The sequence below is a fragment of the Zootermopsis nevadensis genome, unplaced genomic scaffold, assembly GCF_977971745.1.
Source record: "Zootermopsis nevadensis isolate Lab colony 2312 unplaced genomic scaffold, Znev_1.0 Znev_ptg000017l, whole genome shotgun sequence".
In the NCBI taxonomy this organism is placed as follows: Eukaryota; Metazoa; Arthropoda; class Insecta; order Blattodea; family Termopsidae; genus Zootermopsis; species Zootermopsis nevadensis.
In genome coordinates this window covers 4,731,738-4,754,861 of record NW_028259149.1, presented here as the reverse complement: position 1 = coordinate 4,754,861, position 23,124 = coordinate 4,731,738, and the positions used below count along the sequence as shown (strand labels likewise).

General features: G+C 38.3%; 1 protein-coding gene across 1 annotated transcript in view; it reads left to right on the top strand.

Moving 5' to 3' along the window:
* The first annotated feature begins 9,162 nt into the window (after nt 1-9,162).
* The window catches only part of VGlut (Vesicular glutamate transporter), a 74,893-nt gene continuing 60,931 nt past the window's right edge, over nt 9,163-23,124 (top strand). Inside the window, exons 1-2 of the mRNA XM_022064043.2 lie at nt 9,163-9,267; nt 11,547-11,713. Coding sequence (XP_021919735.1) covers nt 11,655-11,713 — 59 coding nt within the window. The 5' untranslated portion in view covers nt 9,163-9,267; nt 11,547-11,654. The remainder of the gene's footprint in view (nt 9,268-11,546; nt 11,714-23,124) is intronic.

Sequence of the window (23,124 nt, the reverse complement as noted above, 5' to 3'; positions counted from 1 at the left end):
CATTATGAAATAAGGGTCTCGCTTTTCACTTGTCTGGCTTTCTGACGTCTCTTGTTTCCGGCACAGAATTAATTTCCAATGTCGAATGCTTGTAGTTGCTTGGCAACTGGAATCATGCAGAATCGAGTAGAGTGTAACGAACAGAGGGTAACAGAGTTGCCCATACAGAAGATGCCATAAGTTTCACAGACACGTGACAGACAGCCTTCGGAGATTTTGCGCCGTTTCAGAGGTTCTTACTATTGCCCTCAGCAGCTCTGAAACGTCGATCAACTCCTACGGTACTGCACGGCGCAATATACCAAATGGCTGTCATTTTAATATTCTCTGCCGGAGAATTTGAAATCTCATTTACAGAGAAAAACCTCTCCGACAGCTTTAAAGTATAGAAATTCAGCGAATTTGAAATATGAAATGTTTTGAGTATTTTTAAATAATACTAGGAAGACATTAAGAGGTGTGCATCTGGTATTGGTCGGGAAGCCTGAGGGGAAGATACCGCTGGGGAGACCTAGACGTAGATGGGAGGATGATTTCAGGCGGGATCTTTGGGAGATAGGAGTGTCGTGACGATGGTATTTGCAATCTGAATTAATCAGTTTTTGGACTTTGTTCATTGGAATACCAGACGATGGACAATTATAAAATTTCTGTAAACTTCGTGTCCTTTTTTGTTTCTCTTTCTTTATTTCGTTTATTCTTGGTCTTTCTCGGGGTTTTATTTTACTTGAAGCTGATTATATTTAGTATGGAATGTGGCTATGACAAATGTTTTAGACTCTGATATTCCATATTTGCTAAGTTAACGTAGGAACCTTCTCATCTTTATATAATTGAGGTTATTATATTTGAGGCTCACACGGCGGTGAGAACAAAATGGCTGTCTTTTGGGTTGCAGCGCCGTTTAGTCTGGTAGAAGTTTGCCAAAGTTTGAGAGGTCCTTCTACCACATTACTCCGCGATGCAACTCATAAGACAGCCATCACCATTTCTAAACAGATTAATGATAATAATAATATTGACAGCGTTACTATTAATTAAGTTGAATCTATAGAGAAGGTAAAAAGTAAAGTAAAGTTTGTCCCACTATACGCCATGTAGGCGTTTGGGGTGAGTGGAGGTATAGCTCCTCTCTTCCTTGACCTCGGCACTAGATGGGGGTGAGTGGTCAGCATCACGCCCCGGCCGGCTTTACCCCCGGGAAATGACCCCGGTACCCATTGTAGAGGAGGCTGGGTGGGCCCCAGAGCCGGTCTGGACGCAGAGGCTAGAGGAAAAATCCTGTGCCCCTGTCGGGGATCGAACCCCGGTCGCCCAGCCCGTAGCTAGTCACTATACTGACTGAGCCTATAGAGAAGGTGTCATAAAGAAATTTATACTTTAGTTTGCCTACTTTAAGGCAAAAATCTTTAAAGCAAGTCTTTCACAAGAAATTATTAAATCTGCTATATTTAAGGAACTCTCCCGTTGGAAACTTGTGATATGGCAATTTATCTTTTCATTCTGCAAATTGATCATCAGAGTTAATAAGTTTTCAAGTTCTTAGCAAGCGCTGCTAGCGCTCCCGAAGGGCCGAGAGAGATCTGCGTGAGTTACTGCCGCCATCACTGCTCTTACCACTGGCGTAAGAGCGGCACAAGTCGCAGGTCACGCGGCTTTTGGGATGAAACTTACTTAGTTTCTTACTAAAGTAATGTTGGATCATTCTGTCACCTTAATTGTATAATTGTATTGCTCTGAAATTTAACTTAATTTGCATCATGATTTTTTTAGAGCTTTTGTGATCACTGAGTTGACTGTCGAATTTCTTAGTCACTGATAATTTGTTAAATAATTTATTAGCTGTCAAATATTAATGCAGTGCTGTGTACCAGTAAGTTAGATGGATAGATATTTATAGAGTTAGAAAGATATCTGGTTTATTGGCTATGAAGCTCTTTAGTTCTTTGTAATTTGTTACTTCGTTAGCTAACAACACACATAATTAATTTATCAGTCAGATAGTTGGTTGGTTTCTTAGTCAGCTAAGTAATTGTGCAGGAATAAACAATTAATTTTTGCTAGATAATTATTAAATCCTGATTTAACTGCTTATTACACAGACATTTAGTAATTTTGCTCAGATATACACCTTGTAGTATTTTGGGTAGTGGCATAGTACAGTCATGTTCATGATCACAAACAATTTAGAGGAACATTTTTTCTACACATTCAGCTAACCTGAAGACAGAGGCAGCGTTTTCTTACCAAACGATTTTAACCCTAAACCGAAAAGTGATATAAGTGATATGTAGTTATTTATCTGGTCAGGCGGTTCATTGCGTTGATAGCTTCGTGTTTGTTTCTGCTGTTCATTAAGCGCGACTATCTTGCTTTAGGACATCCTGATCTCTGTCCATGTGCCAATATGCGAGAGGAGTTGCCCGGGACGACTATGGCCCGGGATTCCCCTGGGGGATCAATACGAGCTCTCCGATTTCCATAACTGTTTAGAAAACATCAGACTGCAGTGTAAATGCAAAGTATTTCCCAGCCAAAAGGGTTAATTTTGTGGCCTGCTGCCAGGAACTTTGTCGTTAGTTTTAAATATGTGGTCTCTCAGATTTTTTAATAATAAAAACAAATTAAGCAAAACTTATTACGACATGCGACGAGAGGAAAATGGTATCTGCACCGGACAAAACTGCTCTAATTTTAGGGCAGAAATTTAAACTGTTTGAGAACGACAGTAACAAATCAAAATTTCATTTACGGAAAAATTAAGAGCAGATAAAAATCGGAGAGTGCTTGCTAATCTTTTGCCTGTCCGGTAGCCAATAAATTATATTAAAATACACAAACTATAATTTTACCAGTTTGTTATGGGTTTAAATCTTGGTCCGTCAAGAAGTGAAAAATGCGGATTGAAGGTGTTTGTGAACAGGGCGCTGGGGAGAATATTTGGACCAATTTGAGATGAATTAAATGGATACCGTACAAAACTGCATGATGTCGAAATTTACAATTCGTATTTTTTGTCAGGTGTTTTGACATATGGGAAGCCAGTTAGACACATTCGACGTATTCAGAACCTAACGTTAACTTTGACCTCCGATCTAAACCCTGGTCTAAAGAGTCATCTATTCCTTCAGAATTTCCAAAGAAATTTCTGTATACATTTCTCATTTTCTGAATTAATAAATGTCAGCCCATCACATTCGCCCCTGTTTAATAATTATAATAATATTAATTATATTATATTATTATGCAAATTGTCCGAATCTCCTTTTTAGCTCCGCCTTCTAAATGATCTGATTCGATAATTTTATGCTCTGTGCTGTAGTGGGTTAGGCTGAAAGAGGTAGTATCTTAACTGAATGTTTAAATTCAATACCCAACATTTAACCATTTATTAAAATACCTTGGGAGAATGAAGTTACGATTTTAATAATTTTGTTTACGTAATTTATTAAATCGTGTTTTTTTTTTAATTTTCTTAGATGAAAGTGTAATTATGTAGGGTTTCTGGTCCCCATGGAAAAGAGTATGAAGATTTCTGCCTTTTGAATTGTTGCGTCTTAAAATTCCGGTAGATATAACCGACGTTTCAGAGGAACTAACTCTATCCATCATCACGATCATCGCATTGGAGATAGTAACTTACTCTGAAATGTCAGTTATATCTAATGGATTCTTTAGTTTCTACATTACAGAAGACAGGTATCTACAAATTGTTATTTTAATAATTTGTTAGTAACAATTTTGCTGTCAAGTTTCTTCCACATTAATATATAAATTCTGTTCTCAGTACTTATTCCCATTGAACAGAGATTAAGAAAATTTTCTTTAATTAGAAAAATGTCAATTATTGTATTTAGTCACGTACCAAGTTTAAAATAATGATAATTTAATTCTTAATAATCTTCGTTTCGTTCATCGAAACACGATTTGTTTCCGTATCTTTGGGACTGTGTGCTTGTTGGCAACACCCCTCATGCATGCAAAGCGCTCATCCGAAAACCACATGAAAAACTGTTGATGCTAGCGTATTTTCGCAGCCACCAGACACCATCTTCATTTTAAAATGACTCTCCCTACGCTTTGACATGCAAGCTGTGGGTAGCTCGAAGCGTGACAGAAAGGGTTTCATGCACATTAAGTCGCTACATTCTGCTGCATGTGAAATTAATGTAATCTGTAGATCACATGTTTCACTGTATCACGTTGAATCTGCAGTCAGATACTGTAAGGGTAATAATTGTATTAAATGAATCTTATTTGGATCGAAAATAATCGAGCCCACTTTTACAGACTATATTTCCTGAACGTCATGTTAATTTTGTATTCCCATCTCCACTTAGGCCTTCCAAGTAGTCTTCTACCTTTAAGCTTTTACAATAAAATTTTTGTATGCATTTTCTATATTCCCAAGAAGCGCTACATGCACTGCCCAATCTAGTATCATTATTACTGTTCTTATGTATTTTTTTGTCTGCACGGCTCTGAACATTATTCCATGTAGCTCTAATTTTTGCTTTTAAAATTATATCAGAAACGACATTTTTAGATAACAAATTTTTTACTCAGTATATGAAATTCTGTTCGTAATCATTATTACATGCAATAATATTTAATGGGAGTGGGGATTAAAGCGTTGTTTCTCAATTAATGACTACCATTATCTTCGTATTAAATTCTGTCCTTATCCTCACGGTGATAAATGCTTTTTTGTTACTCGTTCTAATTATCAATTGTCGCTGGACCATTCTGTTTCCTTTGGCAAGACCCCTTCTTCACCCCCCACAGTTTTAATGCGGCGAGGAACCATCTCGATCTAGTGTTATCTGCATGCAGCAAGCTCGTGTGGGAGGCGGTTAAAGCTATATACAGGAATAATGAATAGAAAGTCAATTTAAAACGTTTTCAGGGTTAACGGTCGTATGCCCTTTTAACACCTACGTCGACTCCATAAAACGACTTCACTTAGGGGGTTCAAAGGGATGGGGCTAGTGCATAACAATGAGCAGAGATCAACCCCCATTTGATTATCAAGGGACGCGTCTTACAGTGCAAACTCCGATCAAGAGAGCAACAAAATAGGAATATAACTTCAACTGTTAAATAATTTGGAACATTAGAAAAGTGTCTTTTAAAAACTAACATAACATGTTAAATAAAAATTACATACAAGTAAAATTCATGGTTATCTAAAAAAATTATATTTTTCACCATCATTTGTACATGATATGAGAGTATAATTGAGCCATTGCCTTTTCTAATTACGCGTTTAATGTGTTTTACACTTCAACTGTATCTAACAAGGTTTTAATCTTATAAGAGGAAGCGTTAGATAGAACGTCAGAATAATTCTGCTCATTTTTAAAATAAAGTGCAAATATTACTGAGATTGATGGACTTAAAATATTAATTTTGTTTTCTTTTAATAATTTTTTGTTGCCTCGATATTTCCGGAGTTCAATATTGAGACTCTTGATGAAATTAGCAGAATAATAACCTCTGGAAGTTTTAATCATTCCGCCCGAAAACTTCGGGTTACCCAATGAAATTTCTAACATAGGAATATGAAAGCAGATTTTGCTAGTCGGTCTGTATTTCTGTGAAACTAGTCTCGTTGAGGGAAAATGAGAAATTAAAACTGACAGAACATAGTGTACTCAGCAAAATATTCCCACCTTAGAAAAATAAATCAAGCAATTCGGATATTACATGAGAAGGAACTTCATGATTTATACAGGTCAGCTAGTGTTGTCAGGATTGTGAAATCTACGGCTAAGATGAGATGGAATTTTGGGCAATATGGGGGCGGACGCGGAGTGCATACAAGATTATTGGTGGGGAAGACCGACTGTAGGAAACATAGAAAGAGATCAGACAATCGGAATAGAACAGAAATGTAGGAGATACATGAGTTTTGGGGATGGGAGGTGTAAGGAGCTGGCTGAAGATCGTGTCCAATAGTGGCCTCTGGTGTTAGCAATGTTGCAACTTCGAATTCTGCTACCATAGCACAAGTTTAATTTCGCCTTGTGAGATATGAGGTCTTCACGGCGGTGAGGATGATGTTATTCTGGGTTTTGGCGCCATGTAGACTCTTAGATACCAACGTTTTGGAGAAACGTAATGTATATTCAGTCTGTTTCTCCGTAATGTTGTCATATACTTACGTCATCATTAATTGAACCTTGTTTACACTTCATGGCCTTGTGAGTTCCTGTGTTACGATACTGAACAAAAATTTGCATTAAGATGTAGGAATTACTGCTGTATTAGAAACTTAGCCAAGCTGATAACAAAGGGCTAAAAGACGCACTTTAATTTGAAAAGAGAAGAATTTCCAAATTAATTGTTTGCTATTTTGCGTTCCTGCCTTCGTTTTTGAACTATACCTAACTGTATGCAGCAGAATTCTTCTTGAAGATCTTTTAGTTCTCTCCGCTGGTTAAGAAATTTCTCGCTTTTTATGAAACCCGTATATTTATTATTGTGTTCACAAGAGCTCGCCACTGCTTCATATCCTGAGCATGTTGTCAAAACTGTAATGGAGTTTCGGGCATAATAAAAGCAATTAACTTCTTGTATAGCTTCATAACGTAGCTCTTAAAAGGATACGTTGCACAATATCAGCCGTACTTATTCTCTGGGTCTAGGTAACGAAAGATTTTCGGAACTACGTTGGTAATTTGGCTCCGACTCGGTTTAGACTCGTGAATAAACAGTGTTGGTCTGTGCGTGTGCTCGTGAAACATTCTGTATAAGCACCTAATGTAATCAGAGCTACGTAATTAAAAAGTTGGAACAAGATTTCTTCCGTATTTGAAATTCCTCTTTGACTACCTTCAAAGGAATGCAGTACATGCTTGGCCCGATTCTGCATGTATATCGAACCATTGATTTGATATGCTGCATATTTACACGCCAGGGATACTGGCACACACCGAGAAGCGGTGAAGGGGGGTGGTGGTTACCATGGCCCCTGGTATTGACGCAACACGCAATGTATATTATGCTGTGAACGCTGTTTCCTTTGATATGTAACCGTTGGCAGTCTGTCCCATCGTCACTGGGTCGAATGTTGTTAACAGAATATCGTTGTTCCTTGTTTACAACATGGCCTGCATCAAGGGACTTCTGGAATTAGCATAATAGCAAAGCTCGTATTTTGCCACAGAATTATTAGTTTACATTTTAGTCGTCATTCAAATAAATAAGTATCAAAGGGAGTCCCATCATTTAGAAACTTCCATCTGTGTAGAATAAGTTGGCTATTACACAAATAAATGATCGATTTCTGCTCATATTTACGCTGTGCACATGTACAATATTTGACAGATAAATACCATGAAAATTCACGTCGTCACCATGTCTGTAAATTGCTTCATGCATATGTGAGCCAATACACACCCACACCTCAGTCCCTATAAATCTTTAAGATCCAATTTAATTACATTCTTAATCTAAATCCTTGCTTTTCCGTTCTTGTTTTCCTTTTATAAATCATCATATATACATCTCATACGTACAGAATAGCCCGCCCATCTCATGTTGATCACCCTGATGATTAATTGGTAATTCTTTTCAAAATTTACTCTCAGATTTAAGAAAAACGTATTGATTCATAAATTATTTTCAGAGCTGTCATTAACGTGTGTATCTTATCAAGCATTTGGACTAAATAACTCCATGGAGCAAAGTTCTTCTTGACAAGAAGCTTCATAATGCGTACTCTTTACCAGGTGTTTCTTGCTACGACAAAACTAACTAGCATGAGAGGAACAGGATACGTAGCACATATAGAAGAAATGATAGAAGAATTTTAGTATGAAATCAAAGAGACGAGGCCAGTCAAGGGACTTTCGTGTCACGCGGTGTTGCCTGTCCCTTGTTTCCGTGGGCAACAAATTCTTTTCAGCGTGGGATGTGATCAAAATAGCCAGTTTTAATGAGATAAAAACCATTGACTGAATCCCTACAATAGCTCACGAATTCCTCCCACGCTAGTCGCAATGCGCCGCGCAGAGCGTTGGCGTTTCTGCATGAATATTCCGTTCTGTGTTCCAGATCTGCTCTTTTTTTCCTGAAGAAACAGTGTGCTTCGTATTTAAATTATTGCGTTGGATCTAGACAATGAATAAATATGGTTGAGGGATGGCTGTCTTCTGGATTTTAGCGCCGTGTAGTCTGCCTTCATCATCAGGGTGTTGAGTGATGATGGAGGCAGCAAGGATCTCTAAAACGTCGGTAAACGTTTATAGGCTACACGGCGCAAGAAATCAGAATACAGCCAGAGTCTTACTTTAAAACTGTTATACCATTTTGGATGTAGAACTAGTATTAGTAACTAAGAAATTTTAGTATCTAATCTCTAGTATAGGCCTACGATGTCAAAAAATAGGCAGCAGTTCTCTGGGATTTTCAATAAAATTACGAATTTTTATGAGACTTGCGCAGATTGGAGCGATGTTACAAATCTTGACTGAGTGTTTTAAATGATACAGACGCATTACCTCATGTGTTTCGGCCTGTATGATGATGTTTCAAGCAGGAGGGTTCTTGTTGAAGACTGAAAGTGGGGGTGGAGTGGGTAGTTCTTTCAATTCTCCTTATAATTATTATTCCTTGTTCAGGGCCGTGGATAGGGAAAGACAGAATCGTAGGAAGTATTGAAATAAATTAAATATGATATTCTGACTCATTGATTACCTTGGAAACTAATAAACTGGAGTTATTCAACATGGCCGCTTTCATTTACGTCACCAAGAACTTTAGATATAATAACTGTACTCTGAACATGAAGTCAGGATCTAGTCGGTTCTCTCTTAATCTCTCTCTCTTATTGCCAGCTACTTTATATTTCTCTTATTCTTTCTCTCTCACTCGCTGTCAGAACCCTCTTAAAAACCTTCCTATTCAGGGAAAAAGAACACATACATTGTATTATATAATATAGGCAGGCAACCCTCAATACTCCGCCTACCTTGAACAAAATGCTTTAGTTTCTGATGCGTTTCCATTGGTTATTTTGTACGAACATTAATCTCTCGCAGGTGGCCAATGGGAGAGCTTCACAGGAACGGACCAATGGCGATGAACGAGTTGTGGCGCCGGCGCCCGTGGGTGCTGGCGCATATGAGAGAGGAGGGGGGGTGAATATTTGGGAAGGGAGTCTGGACGCCGCTCGTTGCACGGGGGTTGATGCAACCAGCACGACTTCCTCTTGGCGTACCCTGGAGTGGTACGGACAGCCCCAAGTACGTGTGCAGAAAACAGGTAAGAGATACATACATACATACATATGCTTGCTGTCTAAGTTGTGAAGCAGAATTCTGATTGAAATTTGAGGTTCTCAGCGTGGTGAAACTATCGATATTTGTTCTTCTGAGTTGTAACGTCACATAGCCTTATGGGACGATACCAACAATCCCGAAGAACATACTGCCACCATCTTTAGTTCTGGCTACAACCCAAAAGAACTACATTAACACTGGTCGTTATTTTGAAATGTCTGTAAGTTACACATCTCTCATTTGCTGAGAAAGTAATTAACACCGTGACTTCATTACGCGTTTCGTTAACTGTGGAAATGACATAGTCCTTCAGCCAGGTGCGTCATCGCTGCAAATGACGTATGTAAATCTTTGGACGTATTTAGCATAAACATTGTCTCCCTTGAGCGAACGTTCTCAACAAGGGAAATGATCTAGCTTGGTTATCTGCTTTTTTGTATTTCTTTAACGATGTACATTTATATTAGTGTTCCCTAGGTGGATTATTTGTTTTTATTTATATTTCTTCATTTTTTGCTCTGTGTTAATATTGTTTCTATTTTGGGTTTGCCTGTACTTGGCAGTTATATTTAATACTGTACATGTATAAGTTTAGTTAATCCGTTTGTGTAATATTATCCATTATTATTTCACTATTATTGTATATATTATCAGTGTTTGCCTGTTATTGGCTTCTTGCTGTTGGCAAACACGTAAATAAATTAATTGAATTGAATTGAATTGAATTGAATAAGGGCACAGAATAGTGTCCAATGAAGAGATTTGTTGTTGTTGAATATTATAATAATTTTATTTCCGTAACAGAACGGAATTTTTACTTTAAGCATAATTAGTTGGTCAATTATATAGGTTGGTGTGTAGTTAAATAGTACTAGTTAAATTTGTTCAGTCGTTTTTTTATAGTGAATTGCTTTGTAGTTACCCTCGTAAATTTCCTCAGGTAGACGCGTAACTTGGTTTATATATGATTAATAATTTTAATATTTCGTTGTGTAGCTGTTGGTTACGTAAAGTAAATAAGTAAGTAGACTGTAAAGTATATTCTTTACGTCTCTATTTGGTTAAGTTAATTGTATAAGATGTTTGCTCTCGTTCTGAAAAATAATTCATAATGAGGAGCTCAGTAAGTTGCGTTAGTTACCAGATTATCAGGAGAATCTGTCTAATAATTGATATGATGTGAACATGTGCATGAGAAATTAATTATAAGTTCTGGTTGAAAATTCGGATAGACTTAGGCGAAAGTGGGAGGATATTATTAATATGGATCAAAGTAACATGGAAAGGGAGTTCGTGGACTGTATTAATCGATCTCATGGTAGAGAATCGATTGAGGCCTTTTCGAACATGGTTATGGAACCTACGGGGTCCATAAAAGACGGGAAATTTCTTGACTAGTTGAGCGTACTAAGAGCTTCTCAAGTAGGACTCTGATCCATGGAGTTTAGTTCATCTCAGTCCCTACCTCAAAGAAAATACAATGCGTCTCCCTTACAATGATGAACTTAGTAATGTTCTTTGTTCTGAGAGTAATAAGAAATCCACGAATGCATTCTTTGGTCAGAGCGAGGAATTATTGACCGTTAAAGCATGTGGTACATATAGTTACCATTTTACTTTAAAGGTTTTTGTTAGAAAATTAATAAGAACCCGAAGAATTTTCTAAATGGAAACTCTGTTCTCAGTGTCCACATTTTGTGATATAGTTTTAAGAAGCTGTTTACTTTTAATATGCTGTCAACATGTAAGAATTTTGTTAGAGATGTACACTAGATTGTTTTTTTGTAAAATTACTTTTTGTGTCGTGTATATATGTCAGTATTAATTTATGTTTCTCAGTATCACATTACAGAACCCAGAAAGGAAGTTTTTAAATTTGTTAGTGTCTAAACATTAGTCTTATAGCCCAAAGTCCAAAAATAGAATATTTATCCTCTTGAGAAGCTATTAGCACGATCATCTATTCAAGAAATTATCCATATTTAATGAAACCCAAAAGTGCATTATTATTTTCATAAAAGACAGGCACTGGTCTCTATCCTGAGCCGGTTGAGTCCAATCCAAGGTTCCTCACCGTGTTTCCCCAATATCCATTTTACATCCTTAGAAGATAACAGATAAAATGATGGTTTTGACAATATGCAGTGCTTGTAGTATTCAATTTAGATTTCACTAGTTCCTTTCCCAATATTCTGTGATCTTCAATGTTTCGTGGTGCAAACTAAAAGGTTAAGTAGAGCTGTGGGGCTGTGCTATTGGCAGATGGCGCGTTGTATCCAGCGATCTTCCATGTCGATGTGAAGGCACAGAAACATGGCCAACTGTGCGGAACCTCTCAACTGAGTAGCTGTAGCCCGTCTACACGACACCATGCCGGGGTTTGGGGCATTGGGCGCCATCCGGGCCAAAGCAACCCGCGCCTTCTCTGGGTGAGTGGATCGAGCAATATCGTATTATAAAAATTTGTACATTATTATAAGACCTGGTCCAAGTCCTTCGCCGTACGCGGGGGTTGGTTTCTGATAGACACCGCTGCAAGCAAGGCCAAGGTCTTATGGGAAATTGAGGTGACATTTCATCCTCAGCTGTATCATATGTGGGTGTCTTTGTGCTGATTAACCAACCCTTTTAATACACATGTGGACAACGATCGGCACTTGAATGTGGCTACTAGCGAGTTATCGCTTTATATTTACAGACGTCCCTAATTTTCTTTTTATGGCATGCAACAGTAACATACCGACTTCAACATCATTTAATCATCATGGAGAATTTAGATTATTTAATAAATTTTCTGAATTTCGTTATGAATAATTCGTAAATGATTTCATGGAATGCAGAAAGGAAGCTACAGAAATAAGGGGGACACGGAAGGTGAAAAAATGACAAATATTTTATTCTTACCTGAATTTAAATCGGTTTATTCTTTGCCACAAGCTGAAAGATCAGAAACTTCTGTCACATTCGAATATCGTAATATTTCATGAGACTTGAGGGTCCCACGGCGGCGAAGATGCTGTCTTCGGGTGGATTTGTAGGTAGGAGGAACACGGTGCATCCATGTCAGTAATACTTACAAGCCCACTCCACGTTACAGCCCAGAAGGCCAACATCAGGGCTGTGTGTTTTTGTAAAACACGAATTTGTGAAAGTCGAATTCAAGTTATAATCTGGTAAAATGAAAATATTGCTCTCTTAAATACTGAACTTATATTCACTTGTATGTGATAAATAACATGTAATATATGTAAAATATATTCTTTTTGTAACAGGTAAAATAATATTATACACTACAGTAACGGATAAATGCCACGGAAGGAATTATAAATAATCAAATATTTTCAAAAAAATTCGTAAGTTGAAAAACATGTGGTAAGATTGGCTTATTTTACGAAAGATAAATGTTGAAAATTGACGACGACATCGCGACTCTCGGCGTCGAATTGTATCATGTTTTATGGCGCCAAGAGGTCCGATTACCCAATTTTGTGTTGTGTGGCGTCCTGAGAATAGACTCCACTTTATTCGGAGACTTGCAAGCATTGTGTTGTAAGGTCCCAAGTCTTCTCTTTGCTTGCAAACATGTCGTATGACACCCTGAAACATATTTAAGCTTAATTCGACTTCTGAGAATACACTTGATTCTCTTTGGTGTGTCGAGGCGATGGTTTAGGGACGCAAAGCGCGGTGTTGCCCTTGTAGCATTATATGTTATATGTTAATATGAGTTAGTTTGTATTAAGTTGTAGGTTGGTTTAGGTTAATTTACGTTAAGTTCGGTTACTTTATGTTTGTTCCTGTTACATCGTCATAGAGTGCTACAAAGAAGTGTTCACTAACAATGTCTCGTGACACAGTAGTTGTTGGCGTCTTGTCGAATTCTGTTCTGAATCATCTCTTCGCTTGAATCGGTGTCGTATGTCGACGATGCACTTCGCGACTCTCGGCGTCGGTTTACCGGCATCATGTGTCATGAAATTCCAGAGATCGTCTTCGTTTTATTCGACTTCTGACGTTGGCGTCGGTATGATAGGCGTCGGGATATTCGGCGTCACACTGCTTCGGTTTGCTGACACGATGTACGTGACGTGTGTAACCTGTGTGTCATTTTATGTCCTACTCAAGGACCCACCTGTATCCATTTGTGGCATTTCGTGTTCGTAAATTCGCAGTGAGAAATGTGTTTGGGCTTTTGTACATTAAAAGGAGCTTTTGTGTGACCTCGTGTAATGCAGCCCAGTGGCTATTGGTGGAGAAGGCTGTGTAAATCAATGTCTGGTCAGAACTTAAGGTAAGGGATCTCCCGTACCTCAGGAGTAGTTTGCCGCCTAACAAATGCGTTGTAAATAATGACATAACAAACACAGTGTTTTAAAGGAAGACAAGCAAAACGCAGTCTATTGCGAGCACCACTTTGTTACGCGGCTCTCATTATCCGCGTGTTTGTCTTGCTATCTGCAAAGAAATATATTTATTTTAATTCCTAACCCAAACATCTATATCTGACGAAGAATATGCAAAAAAATCACCGAAATCAATATGGTAATGATATATTTTATCATATTAATTTCCTCCTTTGTCACCGAGGCAAGACGCATCCTCGCGTTGTGGATGGAGGAGAAGACAGCTGACATGTGGTGGTCCTCCAGTTTGGGGTTTTAGTATGAAGATAAATAACTCTTCATAGTGAAGGGGCAACTTATAAAATATTAGATTCCGTAAAAAAACTTAATTTCTTTTAACTAGCAGAGCGAATATCAGCTTCCGAAGGAAAACTTTGGTTTATGGACATACATAGTAGGGATAGTGATTTTATTCTTAAAATTTTACATTTCCAAATTTAGAGATAGTCTGATTTCTTAAATTTCTAAGTTCGAAAATAGAATAAATAATAACGACGCATGTTAACAAACATCTGATCAAGAAACTGTCTGCTATTATGGTCTAGAATTAGTCATTTTCTTCTGAAATACTGTCAGTGAGTTCTATTTGGTGTCATATCTTTGAAGACCGCAACTTCTCAAACTTTTATAGTGATATGATAAAATGTATTCATCCATCTAATTAATTTTTACGAGACTTTTAAACAAAATTTTGTAAGTATCTGTTGTTTACTTCTTTGTATTATACATTTCTTTCATCTTATGTTTCATCTTTAAACTCTTTATGAACAATCTACTCGGTACTACAAGAGCATATTTGGATCAAACTGATTTTCGCATTTGTGTTTGAAATTAATAAAATAAATTACTCATTTATGAGACGATAGCTTTCTCTACCCACCGTCAACATTTAGGTTGAGACACTAAGTTTTTCCATTTTATCATTAAATGAGTTTCCAACTACATAGGCTGTTATGGCAGACGGCTTGAAAAGTGATGACAGTCCTGTATACAAAGATTAAAACCAAAGGTCCGACACTGTAATCAATAGGAAGACGAGACACAGCCTGACCAAGAAGGAACTATTAAAGCAATTAATCTCGGAAGGCGTCTTTGGTCTGGTCCTTCTTTAGGAAGAATGAAAGCGTGTTGGAATTTCCGAAACGTCGCTGTTGTGTGAAAATCTGGTAATACTGCCAACTCTTTTCTCTCTTCAGTATTATTAGCTCATGAAATAAACTGTTGTACGTAACATTCGTTATATTTTTACTAGGGACAAAGATTCGTTGGTGATGGAATGTAATTCGGGTGGGGGGAGTTTGGGTTGGGCTGGGACTAATCCGTTGTGTTGTTATCGTAGAAGAGACATAAATCTTAGTTGGAAAACGGGGCCGATCATGAAACGTACATAATGTTCTTTTCCCGTTGACTGCTCCCTTCAGATAACAGAGTCTAATCCTCTCGATTCTGTATTTTGCTCGATTTCCTTCCCACAATCCACTCTTCTCTTCTGTCGTCCTTCATATTATCACGACGTTTCTTGGAAATGCTCTCGTCTGCGCTCCAGCTGCTTTGAAAACTGTATCGCTAAAGTAGATTTATTTTGTCATATCAATTTCTCTTGTCTAGAAGAAGCAATCTAAGAAACAGAAAGATTGGAAAGTGTTCATTTCCGAGTAGGCACGGCTTACCGTACCTCAGTTGAAACAAAACTCTTACACGAAGTGTTCCATTACTCTCTTAGAGCTCCTTGACACTTGAGTTGTGGTCACCCTTCATGATGTTCTTTGTGGGTTTTGGTGCCGTGTGGACATGTCGGTGTGTGTCGAAGTTTCGGAGAAATCTTCTGTCTCCATTCAAGATCTACACGAAAAACATCGTCCTCAAATTTCAAAAGGTTTCCCTTATCGGTAGGCCGCTGTTCACTTCAGTTCCACAAACGCCGTACAGGCGCAAACATGGTTTATTGACGAACAAACCGCGTGTATTTGTTCTTGAATGTTACATCGCATCAGAATTGTTTGCTGCTGTTCGTGAAACATTTCAGCAATGCATATTCTGATTCTGTGATGCAGTGCCAGTCGCGAAAATTATTGCCTGTTTCAGATTAAAAGTGTCGAAACAACTGTTCGGATGTTCTGGAAGATCTTTCGTTTGAGCGACTCAATTTGCGTTTATCTGTTAATTTATAGTGGCTGTACGTTTTCATTTTCTGCTCCCTCCTGAGCAGCATCACTCTTCTTGTCGTCACCCGCCATGCTTCCAGCTCCTCTCTGCTCTCTGATTTAATTCTACTCCCATTCCCCTTCACTAGCGCTCCCAGCGGAGCAATTTGGGGGCGAGCGATGCCAGTAAACACTCCACTCTAGCTCCCCTAACAGCTAGGCAACCACACACGCACTCAATGTCAAACGAAAACCAGCTTTTCGGTAGTGGGAACAAATGATGGCCTTGTTTCTATGGCAATATGAAATATATTGCTTACTTGTTGTTGCTTTGCTACTTTTGTGACGAAAGTGGGAGCTGATTTATCGCTTTGCAGTATGAAATATCTTGCTCTCTTGCGATTGATGGCCAAGAAGCTGTTCCGAAATATTACAAAACCAGAAATATTTATTTTACGCTAAAGAGTGGTTTGGTGAAATTTTATATAAATTCGGATACAGTTCGCAGTAAATAAATATGAAGTAACGATAGTGTTCTTTTGCGATTCAGCGTCGTTTACATTGGTCGATTTGTGCCAACATTTCGGAGAAACGTACCGTACCCTTCTTGGGGGTTCAGAATTCGAAGAAAATCCTTGCAGTATGTGATTAGTTCCTTAGTTTTCTGGTTTGTCATAATTCCTCACAAAACCATCTGAACGAAAAATTTTCTACAGCACCGAGGCGCAGCACTGGATATTGACGTGCTTGCTACTACCCCGCTCACATTATGTCAAGGCACGACTTATAAATCCCATCCAGCGTCTCGTGCATTAGCGAACCATTAGCGGGTCGCCTGGGGTTGGTGTGGGAGAACAAAGTGACAAAACGGTTTTAATGCATCAACTAGAAGCTGGTGGCGAGGTTTTACTGCCCAAATGAGCGTGACTCACGTTCATGTGTGACAATAATTTTTGCTTTGTTTCGTGATTTATGTTCATGTTATGGGATCACAGATGCCTATTTCGTCCCTCTGTTTAAATTATTATTATTATTATTATTGGTTTTTGTTTGTTAACATAAATGCATCAACTACATAAATGTAATTTTGTCTCTGTATCCAAGCACCAGGAAAATAAGGCATATGTGAAGCATTTAAGAATATAGTATTCCACCATCCTGTTTTTGAGGCTTATTATTGTTATTATTATTTAGTGTTCTGTCTGACGACAGGTCCATATGAACAGGATCCTTCCATCCTTCTCTCGGACTGGGATCTGTTCATATACGTTCTTGGCAGATGATCCAGAAGTGGTTTGCCATTGCCTTCTTCTGTGTGTGAATGGAGTAATTGTTGGGATGCCACGGAGAAACCGGGGAAGTCCCCGGAGGAAAAGTCCGTGTTGTCCAGACCACAGCCTTGCCCAACACAAGTTATAAATTCGGGCACCGCCGGGAATCGAACCCGAGACATAGGATTACAAGGCCAGCGTTCTATAATGACACAAATGTTTCAATAACTGTGGCCTGAATGTCGTCTGATTCAACCTAAACATGTCACTACAGAATATCCTAACGGCAGTCTGATTTAACCGAATCATGGGCTGTAGAACAGCCTGAAATCCACAGCAGATACACTGAGTTAGTTTAAGAAAGTTAATTAGCTGAATGATGCTTAAGCGAAGATTTCGAAGAGCATGTTCAATACTTCGCATTACTCATATCTCCTCCCCTGAAGAGACCACTCGCACCTTCACTTGTTTAGTAACGCACCTCACGCCCGCTAGAAGACTCATTCTCAGAAGTCTATATATACCCATAGCACTCTTGGATCTCATTTCACAATTTGGTCACGAGAATCATTCCATCCCCTATCATCTCTCCCCCAGGGGAACTGGAATTCCTGCCAGCACCCCACAAAGCGACGACAAACTCTCTCCTTTCTGATCACAGCTTAATATCAGCAGGAACCATGAGCAGTCCCTGCCTTGCTTCCCGAAACATTGTAGACTGTGGTTAGCACTCCTTCGTAGTTGGGATGTTTCGGGTTGAAATCTCTGTCTGGATATTTACCATACTGATTCATATTCTTGTTGTTACAGCTGATCTGTCTTTTCAAATATTAGGAGTAAATTTATCCCTCTACCCAACACCGTGGAATGAAAGTGTAGGCCTGTGTGTGGTGTGGAGGTGAACTCCACGCATTCTTAACCTAGACACTAGATAGAAGTTAATGGTCAGCTACACACTTTGGTTTTTGCTGTCAGTAAAGGACTCTCCCCCTCCCCCAATAGTTGGGTCCCAGAATCGGTATGTACGCGGTGATAAAGACAGTCATTTCTGTATTTTAAAGTGATTGGGTAATAATTCCTGATGTATCATGGATCTGCACAGATTTTTTGTTTAGGCACGTCGCATTTTACCGAGCGATGAAAACAAGTGTTATACAAAGTTACAAGAAGTATAAATCATTGATTTCGCCGAACTGTTTATGTTGTTGAACTTTAGCACAAAATTTTATCAAAATCCATTCAATATTGTCGGAGATATAACTTGTTAAGGACAGACAAGAAATTTCTTAATAGGTAAAATCTCTTTGTTTAACGCAGGCGTTTACTTTTACATATTCCATCTGTAGAGTACAGTCCCCTTCTCTTTTGTTTACCTTGGTGTATTGAAGCAGAACATTTGCGTAATTGAAATGCCTCGTTACTTCAATTCGTTCTAGAGTTAGTGTGGAGAATAATTATCGAGCCAGCGTTGTTAGCAAAATTGTGTGCGAGCGCCAGCTAATATATCACCCGTAAACCCCTTCCCCATTTTCTGGTCCCTCACCCCCCCTCCTGTCAACCCTTCACTTTAACTTGTGGTCATTTGTTGTTACCATGTACAGAATTTGCATTAACTAAGCTACAAGTAAAATGACATGGAAGAGTATCTACGGCGATGACATGGCTTCCCGTTTATGATAAGTCTCCAGAGTAATTAAAAGCGATATGCTGGAATAAAAATTTAAATTGCTAGTAGGAAGATGTTTTGCGGTTTGTTTAACTGTGTACGTCAAGTATAAAAGTACTTTAGTTTCGAATGAGAGAAATTATTACGCAAGGTAATTTGATGATTGCGAAGTACATAAAGGACGGCTTTTTACCCTGGGAGTGGTTTAAATGGTGCCCAATTTATGCATCAACAAATGACAGATTCGTAAAGGAAACGAGTTGATATTGTTAATACAAAAAGCAAACCGTACAATAAATGTTGGTAGATAATTACAAAAGGTTATTAGAGAGAAACAATATTGTATAAATATAGGTTGAGATTTTTTGAGAACAGAATTCAGGAAATATTTGTAACTGAGAGAAAATTGGACGTAACAGAAGGTTGACAAAATTACAAAGTGAGAATCTTTGTAAGCTGTATTAATCACCACATGTTACTAGTGATGAAATTAAGAGATACTAGATTTACTGGATATCTAGATCGAATATGAAAGTTAAGAAATGCATAGAAAATTTTATTCCGAAAATATGAAGGAAAGATACTAGACGGTAGACCTAGGTATAGATGGTGGTATAAGATAGATATTAAATAGTGTCTGAGGCTGTGGGCTAACATGAAATGGCTTTGAATGAGGTTAATTAGCAGAATTTTGTTAAAATTTTAATGCACCTCAAAAATAACATACAGCATGGAAAATTATTTGACTACGGAATGGATGAATCTTCGATTTTATAAGTAGTGGCTCTCACAATCATGGATTTTTTTAACTGGTTGAATAACCATTAGTTACATGTACGTTTGACTTATGATAGGCGTACATATGTGACTTATTTCTGAGGCACCCTGTTTTGTGATTGTACATTTGAAGTTTTGTTTCCATAAGATCGATCAATGAATCATGGCGTAACACCGGGAGATTAGTGTGTCCCCCTGAACGAGAGGGCATTCGCGACGCGCTCCAACCAAAAAGCATTTCCCTGTATTGAAAACATTGCGTGATCGTCCATCGCCCGGACGACAATCAGCATTTGCTGTCGGCGGGCGCGTGAGTCTGTCAAAATATTACATTTCCTGTTTCCGTGCACAATCGTGCAAGAACGCTCTGTTCAGATGTGCGAGGTTTGTCGTGAGCGATTAAATAAAAGATTTTGAAACATTAATTGAAAGAGAAATATTTCTGGTTTTTGCTGCTATGGGGATCACGCTATTTTTTGGTCTGGGTTGTGACGCCGTATAGACTCGTAGGTGTCAGGTGGTTTAAAGGTGGTAATCCTTTCAACCACCTGACACGGCTGGTAGCCCGAAAAGAAGTCATTATAGAGACAGTATGTTCTTTCGAATCTTTGGCGTCCAACTACGAGTCTACACGGCTTCAAACCCGTCAACAAGAATAATAAAATTTGTGTTTTATGTTATTTTCTGGAAGTAAAAAATAAAAAAACTTCTAGACAAGTATATGAAACGTTGAATTTCATAATGAAATTATAGGACGATTTTGAAAGTGTTTCAATTAGCAGCTTTAGAAGACAATATCACTTGTCCTTATCTTTTAGAATTTTATAGGCCTATAAGTCAGACGATTTTCGTTTCCTTCTTTTAAGGTTGTAAGTTTTAATTCCTCCGACGTTAACTGCCTTGGCCCCAGTATTTTAAAGCAGAATTTCGTCTTTCCAGACAAGTATTTAAAACTCGCAACCTCTTAAAACGAGCCGTCTGTATGCATGTGCGATCCTGTGCTGTTGATAAAGACGGACGGACAAAGGGAGGATTCTCTGTAACACTGAGTGCAAAAGTGTCACATGGAGTGTCGTCAGTACGATTTGCTCCACATTCACCAGTTGTCTTCACGTGAGCTCTTGGGTATTTAAAAAAATGTTACATTTATGTGTGGCATTATAACACGTCATCGGAGACCTCGCTAACTTCTTACTCTTTATCTCATACCTTAAACTATACAAACATGGCGATTGTGCGAACTTGTGCGGTGTGAGAAACACTGGCTCTTGACGTTTTGAATTGTAATCGAGCTGTGAATGTTGTAACAACACTGCGACCGCTCGAAAGGTGTTTATGAGTTCCAAAACTTAGTGGATATAAAAATATACCTCAGGCATTGAATAATTTCCACATAATCGTCGTGTAACAGATACCGTATTTCTTGTAAGATCTTCCTTGACGTGATGTGTGGGCGCTTTAAGCCACTGCTGCTTCAAGGTTTCGTCTCAGAGAGGGTTTGCATGGGTAATACCGTAATGGGTTTCGCCGCCATGCGCCACAGAGAACTCCTTAATGGTCTTGATTAAGAGATTGAGCAGCTACAGTAATGGACATCCCACCCCCTTCAGCAGGAGACAATGTTTTAGAGATGGGGCGATCTAAATAGTTTTGAAGGGAAAATACTTCGAGGGAGGTAAATTTTTCTCGTTGTAAATACATTCATTACGGGAGTCATTATTATTTCCTCACGAATGAAATCTTCCAAATTTACTTTTCTTAGTTACTATTAATACTTCAAGGCATATTTTTCATCCTGTGGAAGAGTTATGCTGCTGAGAAACATCTTTAGTATTTGATATATTACTGAAAATAAATTATCTTCCTATATCTTGTCACTATAAGAGGACTTATCGATAATGATGTCCTGGGTTGTGACGCCATGTAGACTTATAAGTAGATGCCAGCGTTTTGGAGAAATTAATTGTCCACTTCTTCAGCCCTGCGTCCCATACATCTTCATGGCTTAAGTATTTTAATGTATGAGGAAATTTATGAACACTGCTTTAAAAGTTAAGTCTTAACACCGGCGAATGAACCACAACTGAACATTTATTACCTTCCCGCCAACTGAAAATAATTACAGTTCTTTTGTTTATTGCATTTATCGTGTATTTAGTCACAGGATAAAAATACAATCTTTACTGACTTAAGTTAACTCGAATGGTATAGAGACGAGTGTATTTCTTTCAATCTGCATTAATATGAGGACTTAAAAATGATGACCTTCATTTTTCAATTGAAACTTCGTGTCTACGGTTTAATTACATTTTAATTGACGGATACCGTGAAGTGCCTTACGTCATTAAATGACATTTAATGTGGAGATAAAAAAATTCTTGAGAATTTAAATATCGTATTACACTAGGTGAGATCTGAGGTTCTAACGGCGACCAGAATGAAGATGACTGTCTTCTGGGAGGTTTGCGCCTTGTATTATTATAGATATTGACCACCAGAACACAGCCATCCTCAAATTGCACTAGTTTTTCGCGTTTTGTAGTCATCATTGAATACTATCGGGTGTGCTAAGTTGGGAAGAGTTATTTGGAGCTTCGACTCTGTAAATTAAATTTTTGCAGCAAATTTTATTTGATAAATTATTATTTGTTCTTGTTCATATAAATAATATTCGTAGTACGAGCAATTGGTGTAGTTAGAGCCACGCAGAGTTAGTTGCAGTATCGATCCTTCACACTTGCTGCTGGTGTCAGATTTAATTTTTCGGAAAGTTGTTTTCTCCCGTTGCTCCTGTACGCTCTTCGCGTGAATCGGCCACCAACTAAGTGGCCCATGTGAGGGTGGGGACAGACAGCCAGACGGGAGGTGGCGAACGACCTTTATTGTCAGTACATCTCATTACCTTGCAATTATTTGTATTAATGCGGATAATTTCAGTGCATATGAGATGTATAGTTTCTCACGGCGGCTAGTGTGGAGATGGTTATCCTCTAAGTTGTTGCACCTTGTAGTCTGGTACAAGTTTAGAGGCGTTTCTAGGTGCTCGCTGCCTCTGTCAGTTGCCCAGATGATGGAGGCATTAAGCACATCTGAAGCGTAGATAACATTTTCCGGACTACACGAACCCAGATGAGAGCCATCTTCAGTTTTAGCCGAGGTTTACCCGCATCAGTAAAACCGACCGATTAAAGAATGGATACCCAGGGATTGATTTCTGGAGGTGGTGAGGAATTTTTGTCGTCGGCCCAGTGTTAGGTTTCATGTTGCAAATGTCATCTACAACATATGAGTCTGATATTTGTCCCGCCATCATTTTGGCAATAGGCTGTCTGTAATTTAAATTATAAAATTGGAATAAAATTAAGAGTGTTCCAAAACTTACACAGTCCATTTTTTCGTGTTTTCCAAAATCTTTGTTGAAATGATCGAGGGTGTTTTGAAAACGCGCTCTTGAATTTGAAATAATATGGAAGGAAGCAATTGTAGTCTTATTTTAAAATACTGTCGCACAGTTTTTCACTAACTTGATCTCTTGTTTAGGCACCTTAAAATATTCTGTAAAAAATGTAGCTACGTTTT